This window comes from Haliotis cracherodii, unplaced genomic scaffold, assembly GCF_022045235.1.
Source record: "Haliotis cracherodii isolate W230 unplaced genomic scaffold, xgHalCrac1.p SCAF_10, whole genome shotgun sequence".
NCBI lineage: Eukaryota > Metazoa > Mollusca > Gastropoda > Lepetellida > Haliotidae > Haliotis > Haliotis cracherodii.
Window position 1 is genome coordinate 7,429,627 of NW_027266265.1, and position 13,168 is coordinate 7,442,794.

A 13,168-nucleotide genomic window follows, 5' to 3' on the forward strand; every position below is an offset into this window, starting at 1 on the left:
AAACATGATCATTTCTACAGAGCGCCTGAAGTAGAACCTGTGACAACTCGCATAGACCAATCTCAGCACAACAAATATCGTAACACCTGCCCTCACTTTCATATAGGGGTCCTAGCACAGCACCTGTCGTAACACCTGCCCTCACTTTCTTATAGGGGTCTTAGCACAACACCTGCCCTCACTTTTATATAGGGGTCTTAGTACAACACCTGCCCTCACTTTCTTATAGGGGTCTTAGTACAACACCTGCCCTCACTTTTATATAGGGGTCTTAGCACAACGCCCGTCGTAACACCTGCCCTCACTTTCATATAGGGGTCTTAGCACAACACCTGCCCTCACTTTTATATAGGGGTCTTAGCACAACGCCCGTCGTAACACCTGCCCTCACTTTCATATAGGGGTCTTAGCACAACACCTGCCCTCACTTTTATATAGGGGTCTTAGCACAACGCCTGTCGTAACACCTGCCCTCACTTTCATATAGGGGTCTTAGCACAACACCCGTCGTAACACCTGCCCTCACTTTCATATAGGGGTCTTAGTACAACGCCTGTCGTAACACCTGCCCTCACTTTCATATAGGGGTCTTAGCACAACACCTGCCCTCACTTTCATATAGGGGTCTTAGAACAACACCTGCCCTCACTTTCATTTAGGGGTCTTAGCACAACACCTGGCCTCACTTTCATATAGGGGTATTAGCACAACGCCTGTCCTAACACCTGCCCTCACTTTCATATAGGGGTATTAGCACAACGCCTGTCGTAACACCTGCTTTCACTTTCATATAGGGGTCCTAGCACAGCACCCGTCGTAACACCTGCCCTCACTTTCATATAGGGGTCCTAGCACAGCACCTGTCGTAACACCTTCCCTCACTTTCATATAGGGATCTTAGCACAGCACCTGTCGTAACACCTGCCCTCGCTTTCATATAGGGGTCTTAGCACAACGCCTGTCCTAACACCTGCCCTCACTTTCATATAGGGGTCTTAGCACAGCACCTGTCCTAACACCTGCCCTCACTTTCATTTATGGGGTCTTAGCACAACGCCTGTCCTAATACCTGCCCTCACTTTCATTTAGGGGTCTTAGCACAACGCCTGTCGTAACACCTGCTTTCACTTTCACATAGGGGTCCTAGCACAGCACCCGTCGTAACACCTGCCCTCACTTTCATATAGGGGTCTTAGCACAACGCCTGTCGTAACACCTTCCCTCACTTTCATATAGGGGTCTAAGCACAACGCCTGTCAGAACACCCGCTCTCACTTTCATATAGGGATCTTAGCACAACCTCTGTCGTACTACCTGCCCTCACTTTCACATAGGGATCTTAGCACAACGCCTGTCGTAACACCCGCTCTCACTTTCACATAGGGATGCTAGCATAACGCCTTTTGTAACACCTGCTCTCACTTTCACAATGGGATCTTAGCAAAATCGCATAATCCGTAGTTCGACAAGAACGGAGTTAACGTGGTTCACTCTATTTGGAAACTCGCCTACCTGTATACCACATCGCAAATGCAAGACTGTTCAAGATATCAGGAAAAACATTGAACATGTTTAATCTTTGTAGAATTAAAGAATAATTAACAACTCATCTGTTAGAGCCCTGATAACAAGCAGTACATTGGCGCTGACTGCCTTCTCCGGTGTCGCGTCATTTCAAAAATGCTATACAGGCACATCGTATGGGCATTTGAACAAGCGACAAGTAATGCTTGAGCGGCTGATAAATCGAAATTTCAATACTACAAGCCGAACCATTAAGATACCAGATCGTGGGCGTAATATACACATGGTCAAAGTCAAAGCTGAATGCAGAAATGTTTAGGACCCTTGCCTGGACGTTGTTTCGTGTGCGTATATAAACCACATTTTAGTCTTTCTTCATTGACACCATTTTACATCAATCAGTGGTACCTGCTTTAAACATTGGCCATAAAGCCCAGGAAAATGCAGGAACCATTTTCATTCGCTCACTCTTTTAGAACCGAAAACGTAAAATACAGCTGCCAAATATCTGACTGTCCCTTGACGGCGTGGGGCGTTGTTTATAATATCAGTCGATGGTTGCTCTGGTCCAGGCTCTATGATTCACAAGCCTTCGTGATATAGCTTGGAAAATTCTTATTCCGGTGTAGGGGTAGCCGTTCGTAAAGCGTTTGCTCATCACGCCGAAGACCCGGGTGCCCAACATGGGTACAATGTGTGAATCATATTTCTGGTTTCTAATAGCGGCGTAGAACCCAACTCTCTCACTGTCCAATATATCAGATTTAGATGTCTGTTGGTAAGACCATAGCAGTGTCTTCATACGTATGTATCCAAATCAAGCCACACACAGAGCTTCTAAAGTGAAATGGTTTACAGTAAATTGGATACGGTTTGCATGTTAATGAATGATAAACTTCATGGCCAGTAGAACCAGAGTAACAAAATACGTATATAGGACGTGAGATCTAACACAGATTAAGACTAATCGGTCAGTCTTCTTAATCAGAGCAGGCTAATCCGTCATGGCGTATTAAGTTCTATGGAGCTTATCAGATTGTGCCCGCTTGCAGCTACACATTCAGGGAGAACGAGGCTGTCACATTAAGTTTTGGTCACCCACTGGCGTACCTCTCCAGGAATATGTGCTCCCTCCAGCCATTAATTAATAACACCCTCAAGCTTTACGCTGGAAAATTATTTCCAGTTAGCAAAAGCACTAAGTAAGCGAAAACGTTTTTGGTGGCAATATTGAAGAAACGTGAAGTCCTATTGATTGAAACATGATCATAGGTTTCGACAGCTGGATGACAGAAGATGTAAACACATGATATAAAAGGAAAAAGAGGTTTTGGTTGACTGCAACGACAGGAACAACATAGCGGTGAAAGACAGCATGAGTTAAATCTCTCTGGACCACGGCTCATATCGGCCTGGTGTATGTAACGCACCTTGATTCTGAGAGAAACGACAAGTGACTGTGTCAAACACATGTGGAGGTCATTTGGGGATCTCAGAGAAAGATCGTGTCTAATTTGTGAGCTTTCCCGGTTTTACGCCATGGATATTTGGGACGAGGGCATCTACTGGAGCAGCTGCAGCGACTACCTGGACGATGATCTCTACCTGGACGATTACTCCCGCAGACACACAGGTAACGTAGCCCGGTACCAACCATGTTTTAGTCCACTAGGACAGACCTGCCTACAGTGTTTTAGTTAACTATGGTAGACCTGCCTACAGTGTTTTAGTTAACTATAGTAGACCTGCCTACATTGTTTTAAGTAACTATGGCAGTTCTGCCTACATTGTGTTAGTCCACTATGGCAGACCTACCTACAGTGTTTTAGTTAACTAAGGCAGACCTACCTACCGTGTTTTAGTTAACTAAGGCAGACCTACCTACAGTGTTTTAATTAACTAACGCAGACCTACCTACAGTGTTTTAGTTAACTAAGGCAGACCTACCTACAGTGTTTTAGTTAACTAAGGCAGACCTACCTACCGTGTTTTAGTTAACTAGGGCAGACCTACCTACAGTGTTTTAGTTAACTAGGACAGGCCTGCCTACAGTGTTTTAGTTAACTAAGGCAGACCTACCTACAGTGTTTTAATTAACTAACGCAGACCTACCTACAGTGTTTTAGTTAACTAAGGCAGACCTACCTTCAGTGTTTTAGTTAACTAACGCAGACCTGCCTTCAGTGTTTTAGTTAACTAAGGCAGACCTACCTACAGTGTTTTAGTTAACTATGGCAGACCTGCCTTCAGTGTTTTAATTAACTAAGGCAGACCTACCTACAGTGTTTTAATTAACTAACGCAGACCTACCTACAGTGTTTTAGTTAACTAAGGCAGACCTGCCTTCAGTGTTTTAGTTAACTAACGCAGACCTGCCTTCAGTGTTTTAGTTAACTAAGGCAGACCTACCTACGGTGTTTTAGTTAACTAAGGCAGACCTACCTACAGTGTTTTAGTTAACTAAGGCAGACCTACCTTCAGTGTTTTAGTTAACTAGGAGAGACCTGCCTACAGTGTTTTAGTTAACTAACGCAGACCTACCTACAGTGTTTTAGTTAACTAAGGCAGACCTGCCTTCAGTGTTTTAGTTAACTAGGACAGGCCTGCCTACAGTGTTTTAGTTAACTAAGGCATATCTGCCTCGTGTTTTAGTTAACTAGGGCAGACCTACCTACAGTGTTTTAGTTAACTAAGGCAGACCTGCCTTCGGTGTTTTAGTTAACTATGGCACACCTGCCTTCAGTGTTTTAGTTAACTATGACAGACCTTCCTACAGTGTTTTAGTTAACTATGGCAGACATGCCTTCAGTGTTTTAGTTAACTAGGGCAGACCTGCCTTCAGTGTTTTAGTTAACTATAGTAGACATGCCTACATTGTTTTACTTAACTAGGGCAGACCTGCCTACAGTGTTTTAGTTAACTAGGGCAGACCTGCCTACAGTGTTTTACTTAACTAGGACAGACCTGCCTACATTGTTTTACTTAACTAGGACAGACCTGCCTTCAGTGTTTTAGTTAACTAGGGCAGACCTGCCTACATTGTTTTAGTTAACTAAGGCAGACCTGCCTACAGTGTTTAAGTTAACTGGGGCAGTTCTGCCTACATTGTTTTAGTCCACTATGGCAGACCTACCTACAGTGTTTTAGTTAACTAGGGCATATCTGCCTCCAGTGTTTTAGTTAACTAGGGCAGATCTGCCTTCAGTGTTTTAGTTAACTAGGGCAGACCTGCCTACAGTGTTTTAGTTAACTAGGGCATATCTGCCTACAGTGTTTTAGTTAACTAGGGCAGATCTGCCTACAGTGTTTTAGTTAACTAAGACAGACCTGCCTTCAGTGTTTAAGTTAACTATGGTAGTCAAGGGTCATAATCAAGATTAATCTGTGGCACGTCAAAGAGGTGCAACTCTACACAGCGAATTGCGGCGTCTTTGCGGATAATCCTTATGGGCGCTATGATCTAATATGACAACTCCGTTTGTCTCGAACTAAGGATCACTCGACATAAATTCGAGGAATTTACAGTAATGATAACTTTCATTTTAAGAAAATAACCACCGGATCAGGGAATGAATGAACAAACAAATGAATGGACAAGTGGTGTATATATACCGGTATATTTATCACTCTGAATTTAATTTGGTTAACATGTAGATAAGAACGGGCCTGGAGCAAGCCAACACGCTGCCCAAGGCTTAATCCCCGTTATAACGCAACGGCGTGCGACGTGTAGGAGAGTTTGGCACATATCTGAGTACAAGCAATCTAAGGAATAGTTTCTCTTTTATATACCTCAGAGTATATATTTAATATAACCTTCACCCAACTTTCAAAGCTCACCCCTTCTCAGATCCATTAGCCTGAACGTATCCCTTGTTCAACTGTAAGCGGTTTCAATTCTAACATATTGTACTGTACAGCATTTCTTGTGGTGGATACCCACGGTTATATTGTGGATGTGTATACCGACGCCATTCTCAGGTAGACATGTAGACACATTGCCCTTATTAGTACTATTTGTCACTTCATGAAAGAACAGAACGCATCACGCCTCATGACCGATCGTATCCTCATTGCCAACCTTCCGTACCTTCATTGCCGACTCACCGCATGTACGTTCATTACCAACTACCGTACTTTCATTGCCGTACCATTCGTACCTTCATTGCCTTACCATCCGTACCTTCATTGCCGAACCACCCGTACCTTCATTGCCGAACCACCCGTACCTTCATTGCCAACTCACCGTACCTTCATTGCCGAACCACCCGTACCTTCATTGCCGACCCTCCTTAGCTTCATTGCCGACCCTCCGTACCTTCATTGCCAAATCACCGTACCTTAATTGTCAACCCTCCGTACCTTCATTGCCGACACTCCGTACCTTCATTGCCGACCCTCCGTACCTTCATTGCCGATCCACCGTACCTTCATTGTCGACCCTCCGTACCTTCATTGCCAACTCACCGTACCTTCATTGTCGACCCACCGTACCTTTATTGCCAACTCACCGTACCTTCATTGCCGACCCTCCGTACCTTCATTGTCGACCCCCCGTACCTTCATTGTCGACCCTCCGTACCTTCATTGTCGACCCTCCGTACCTTCGTTGCCGACCCTCCGTACCTTCGTTGCCAACTCACCGTACCTTCATTGCCGACCCTCCGTACCTTCATTGCCGTACCATCCGTACCTTCATTGCCGACCCTTCGTACCTTCATTGCCGACCCTCCGTACCTTCATTGCCGTACCATCCGTACCTTCATTGCCAACTCACCGTACCTTCATTGCCGTACCATCCGTACCTTCATTGCCAACTCACCGTACCTTCATTGGCAACCCTCCGTACCTTCATTGCCGACCCTCCGTACCTTCATTGCCGACCCACCGTACCTTCATTGCCGATCCTCCTTACCTTCATTGCCGACCCACCGTACCTTCATTGCATACCCACCGTACCTTCATTGCCAACTCACCGTACCTTCATTGCCGACCCTCCGTACCTTCATTGCCGACCCACCGTACCTTCATTGCCGACCCTCCGTACCTTCATGGCCAACTCACCGTACCTTCATTGCCGACCCTCCGTACCTTCATTGCCGACCCACCGTACCTTCATTGCCGACCCTCCGTACCTTCATGGCCAACTCACCGTACCGTAATTGTCGACCCCCCGTACCTTCATTGTCGACCCTCCGTACCTTCATTGTCGACCCTCCGTACCTTCATTGTCGACCCTCCGTACCTTCATTGTCGACCCTCCGTACCTTCATTGTCAACTCACCGTACCTTCATTGCCGACTTACCCTACATTCTTTGTCGATTCACCCTACCTTCATTGTCAATTATTCATTGGCGATCTTCCTTACCTTCATTGCCGATCCTACGTAAATTCATTGTTGACCCACCACACATGTGACCGTCTTATACTTGTTTCAGGCATGTTTCTCTTGGACGTGGCTGCAGTGTGTAACGAACACTCCCGGCTGACAAACCGGTGTGAGCGGATCCGTCGTCTTGAGGAAGAGATGCTAGACCACTACAGATTGTATGAAGATCAGTACGAACACAGGTACAGGCTAGGCTCCAGATTTGCTCAGTTGGAAGATCGTATACGACGCATGAAGGCAGAAACTAGATATCTGCTGCACAGAACCAAGTCCGCGTTGCCGCAGCTCGCCTGGACCCAGAATGGACGATATCAACTGTACGACAAACCGTGGTTTCAGAGCGAGCATGCCAGAAACTCGGAGTTTCAGTATAATAAGGATTACCATATACCTACAGAAACACATTTAAGTCAGCTTGGGGGCAATGGTGAATATTACTACCGAACTGGCGGGCAAGATGATACTATAAGGGCAAGATCTGCGTCTAATACTCCCCGAACAACACCTCAGGATGGACTATCTGTTGTACACAGTGAAATGGGGGACGCTTGGATACAAGATGATAATAGAAGTCCTAGCTCTACAGCAAATACTCCTAGATTAGCAGCTCGGACTGGCAAATCTGCAGTACTAAGTGAGAAAATTGTCGGGACAAACGGCAGTGATATGTTCCAGCAAAGGCTGAGAGAAATGCTTGGAGAATCAGAAACATGTGGTGAGATAGGATTGACCGGAAGTGAGGATGTCCATGCGTATTCAGTAGCTGCAGAAAAGACAGAAAGGCTTAGTGTCGTATCCGATGACATTAAAGACTCAAGCCGCCTTTTCGAAAAGAAGCTTACGGAAACGATTGACACGTTTCGACAGAATGTGGTAGAGGGAAAAGACCGGAACACTGTGATAGAGGGAAAAGACCGGAACACTGTGGTAGAGGGAAAAGACCGGAACACTGTGGTAGAGGGAAAAGACCGGAACACAGTGGTAGGGGGAAAAGACCGGAACACTGTGGTAGAGGGAAAAGACCGGAACACTGTGATAGAGGGAAAAGACCGGAATACTGAAGTAGATGTAAAGGAAGATCAACAAGAGCCATGTGCTTCAGATCCGACTGCCGAACAGACCTCCCCAAGGCGAACTGAGACGCCAACGAAACATAAGAAGAAGACCCAACTACCAAGGAAACAAGCAGTAACAGGCGGTTTGGGAAACGACAAACTGAATCAGCAGATCATTGAAGGACTTACAAGGAATGTGAATGAGAGGTTTTATCAGACTTGTACGGGAAGTGAAAGAGAGCAAGTAAATTTTAAAAACAATGAGTGTGATAGAAAGAACGGGAACGATCCTGGATATACTGACCAACAACAAACTGTTAGAGAGCAGATGCAGGAAAGGGCCCGTGGTCTTGAAACTCTTTTGAAGAATCGAAATAAATATGCAGATTCCAAGCTTCCGAGGAGGAAGGTTACAAAACAGCAGGGGGTGGCGGAGAAAGATCTAGACAGAGGGTTTGGAACAGGGAAAGAGAGGAAGATGGTGACTGATTTACCACATGACTCTCTTCAAGCTCAAACTGGAAGAAAACTCAGATCTCCAAGACAACCCATGAAGACCCTGAACTACACTGAAGACAAACGAGAAACAGTTATTAATAATGTGAGGAAGTGTATGATAAAAGACCGATCTTTTAGTATAGTGAGTGACCATCAGAAGACACGACGCCACTATGTGAGATAAACAACAGTCTATCGCATCTGCTATCAAAAACAATTCTACGTCAGTGAGAAATCCCTTGTATGGGCGACGTTTGGAGTATTTAGGTTCTATTGACGGTTTGCCTTTGCTTATTTTTACCACTGGCAACATTTGGATTAAACTGGTTTTTTGGGGGGTTTCAACTGGTCCGAATTCGAACAAACATAGCTTCGTGCCTGATTGTCAAACCATTTGCAAAAGTATTATTTATTTACTTCCGGTCGACATTCCGACCTAATTTAACGCGACCAGTACATTAACCACATAAAAAGACACACTTTATCTGTCTACAATTTAATCATATAGGAGGCACGAGATCATATGTCAGAAAGGTAAATATATTTTATATGGGTCTTCATAAGTCAATGCGTTAGTAACATGCTAACGCCGACTCGTCATTAGTTCAGTCGTATAGGAACAAGTGTAATTGCGTGAGATAGAACAAAATCCTACATGGTACAAATATTTGCAAAACAAAACTTCTATATTTTGTATGGTACATGTATCTACATATATGATAAGTAACTATAGTCTGTAGATGGGACAAACATGCGCATATGCCTACCTACGGAATCCTTCTGTATTTTGATTTTTAAAGCAGTTGCCCATCGTATGAGGCAGTTATGTGATCTTTTCATATTTCTTAAATCACGATATTGTCACATAGTGTATTTTGTAGGTGATTCTGAACGCGTCAATAGGCACCCAGTACATCATGCGAGCCGACTGAAGTGGGAATCGATTGGTTATTAAATGTGACATTGCCTACCAATAGTGTGTGTCGAAAGTGTTGTTGCAAACTACATGTTATCTGGTTGAAGCTCGATAAGTTACTTTCACGATACACATTCATTCACTCACTCGAGCTCACTCACTTATGAATACATGTAGGTGATTTGAAAACGTGTGGTATCAGTGTGTCGATGCACTTTGGAAATCATTTGGAAATGCTTTCATTTCCTCAAGAATATGTACTGTGTATTTCATAAATAAATTGTGATTTTGGATTGAATGTCTCCTGTATTGTCCAATTTCATGTAACAACTATATTTTGTCATTATTTATTTTCACACATTACTGCAAGAGTTATGTGAATATTAACGACAATATTTTTTTCCATATTCATAAGAAATTCACTGTACGATCACGGCTATGTCATAAGCATGCGTTTATGAATCAGTATCAAATCGTGATGATACCAAGTGTTCGCGAAAAATTGAGTGTATCCTGCCCCACAATTGGCACTCATCACAAACACTTCCAAAGGCAAGTCAATTGTTCACCTAAAAAAAACATGGAAACATATGGAACGTTATGTTTGGATTCCTGAAAGATAACAACGCTTTAGACATCTGCACGAAGCATTTTCTCTTGTATGTCAAAAGTTCTTCATTAGATGTTTCAAAAGAAGAACTTGAAATTTCGGATTTCACCAAAACAAATACATAACCGTTGACTTTACAAGCCGGATATCCTGAAAAATGTGTTTTCCACTGAAACAGTGTAGATAACTTCTCACTTTTACATAACACTTTCATCTTGGTATGAGAATAGATATCCACAGTCCAGGTATTATTCGGGGTGGTCGGGTGGCCTAGTGGTTAAAGCGTTCGCTCATCACGCCGAAAACACGGGTTCGATTCCCAAAATGGGTACAATGTGTGAAGCCAATTTCTGGTGTCCCCCGCTGTGATATTGTTGGAATATTGCTAAAAGCGGCGTAAAATCAAACTCACTCACTCACTCCAGGTATTATTTACCAGGTGGTTATCTTACCGGGGAGGACATCACTGTCTATTATTCTATTTCTAATAACAAAGTGGATTTTTTACCAATTCAGGTTCACTCAGCTATGGAGATGTGTCAGAAATAATTTCGACAAAAGCCATCGCCTTAATCCTAAGAAATCTCTGGTTAAAGCAGAGACAACTGTAAGATTCCGACTATATCATGAGCGTGTTTCTATACCATGAATCACAACCAAATAGTGATGATACCAGGTGATCGAAAAAAGGTGAGCGTATCCTGTCCCACCGGTCGCACCCATCACAAACACATGCATATGTAAGTCAATTGTCAGGTAATGTGACAGACCTAGTGAAACAGGTGAATACAATTTGATTAAATTCTCCTAATCCTGACAGTGATTAACATAGAGATTGAGGTGAAACATTAACACCGACGTCTCTAGTGGTGCAGACAACTCTTGAGGTCGACGGCACGTCAGGGAGAGGGTCCATTTCACTGATGTGTCACGTTTCCTTCTTCACCGATATGATGGAAGGACATAGGCGTGTCTTCAGACGTGTTAGCGACGTCTTTACAACGTCTTCCACAATCTCCAACAACGTTGCAGGAATTCTTCTTCAGGTGTAGAATGCCATTCTCCAAGCCTTTGATCAACCTTTAGTGGCCTCCATGGGGCGAACATGCCAGGCCCGCATTAATACTCAGGATGGACACAGAGCGTGCCTCTGAACTCCATCGCGTGACATAACTCATTTGCATGGACTGTTGCTAGTTACCGTACCTTTGGACAAAGTTCTTTCCACTTGATATAATCTCACCCACGGCATTGTTTTGACGATTCTCGTTGGTAATTTTGTATGTCACATTCACATTTGCCTTTGTGTGTTATGATCCATGATTCTGTATGTCGAGTGAATTGAATCCACGCGTGAAAGCTCACCTGTTTTGCAAATCCATGATCCTGTATGTCGAGTGAATTGAATCCACGCGTGAAAGCTCACCTGTTTTGCAGAATATATCTCACTAAGCGAATAGTTCTGAACAAGGAATACAACATCAGTATAGAGCCGGTATTTAATTATGTTAAATTACAAATTCACATAAGGTTGTTTTTAATTACCTTGTTTACAAATACGTTGTCCGAAATCATACTTATAACATTGGATTAAAATATAAATAAGACACTGAAGAGTCAGTTTTGTTTCACGCTGAACCTATTCACTTGTCATTCAAACAAATCCTTGGTTGTTTTATATTCATCATGTCGACAATTCTTTTTAAAGAAGCAGTTAGATGACAAGAACTATTTATTTTAACCTACAGCATTGAAAAAATTCTTTCAACAAAGTGATTATAAAGAGATGCCTTGAACTGTTGTTGGTGCCAATGTCTTGTCACAAGGGCTTCACTTCTTAATTAGGCGCCATGCTTAGAACACAAAGAAAAATCAAACGATACAGAACCTGATACAATCTGAATTGGGCGTACGTCGTCAATAACTGCCACTGAATATGCAATATACCGACTCCGAGGTCGACCCCGATTATGCTCCTTGGTTTGTTATCACCATACACGTGTCCGTGGGCTTCACCGGAACAGTAAATAAGAGCTACACTGGTGAATCACGGTGTTGGTTCCTAACTCACTCTTGGTTGCAAATGGCCCGTGAAGATCCGGGGTAGAATTGGTCTTCAGCAAACATTGAACTGCCATATTAGGCGTGAAGGTTCCTGGCATAGGTCTAACCTTCATGACCTCTCTGGGGATTGTTGAGACATCATCTTATGTCATCGCTGTACTTGGTCCCTGACCCGTGAAGACCCGGGGTAGAAAAGGTCTTCAACAACCCATGCTTGCCGTAAAAGGAGTCTACGCTTGTCGTAAGAGGTGACTAACGGAATCGAGGGTCAGGCTCGCTGACTTGATTGATGCATGTCATCGTATCCCCAAAGCGTAGATCGATGCTCATGATGTCAATCACTAAAATGTCTCATCCAGACTCGATATTTACTGACCGCTGTCATAGAGCTGGAATATTGCCAAGTGCCGCGTTAAACATTACACAAGCACAGAAAGTAGGTTGCAACTAAGGCATAAGCCCCTATACGTGTCTGTAGACTTTCCCTTTTATGACGCCATGCTATAACTAATATAACAGTGTTTAACATCAAACCATTCACTCTTTTCTGGAGGTATTACTGTGAACTTCTGCCATAAATCCAGTGGGTTTTTTCTGCTTCCATCCTGTACCACGGGCGGTGGGGAAGCTCAGAGGTTAAAACGTTAACTCGTCAAGCCAAAGACCCGGGTTCGATTCCCTACATGGGTACAATGTGTGAAGTCCATTTCTGGTGTGTCCCACCGTGATATTGCTGGAATATTGCTAAAAGCGGTTTAAAACCATATTCATGAGTACAGTTTCTGAAGCCTCTCTTGGGTGTTCCGGTTTTGACATTTGACGTATTCGAAGTAATAAGCGCCCAGGGCGCCCTCAAAATTAGAAATAAGGGGCTCTTATTAGAATATTATTTTGGTGGAAAAAAACAGAGTTAAAGGGCAAGTTCACACGAAAATAAACCTATTTTTCTTGTACTTTTTCATCATGAAAAGTATTTACCTAGTAGTTTCGGAGGCAAAACAATTAAAATGTTAAATTGGCACCAATTACGTCATAATCTAAGGGGGATAACTCAGGCCTGTTTAGCTCGGAAAACGAAGGCCTCATAACGGCATGACATTTTCACACTTAT

At 43.6% G+C, this 13,168-nt stretch overlaps 1 protein-coding gene across 1 annotated transcript; it reads left to right on the forward strand.

The window, feature by feature from the left end:
• Positions 1 to 2,994: 2,994 nt before the first annotated feature.
• On the forward strand, positions 2,995 to 8,651 carry LOC139445962 (uncharacterized). The gene is made up of 3 exons (XM_071227214.1): positions 2,995 to 3,157; positions 6,964 to 7,811; positions 7,929 to 8,651. Exons 1-3 carry the CDS (start codon positions 2,995 to 2,997, stop codon positions 8,649 to 8,651), a joined length of 1,734 nt encoding a protein of 577 aa, XP_071083315.1.
• The last annotated feature ends 4,517 nt before the right edge of the window (positions 8,652 to 13,168 follow it).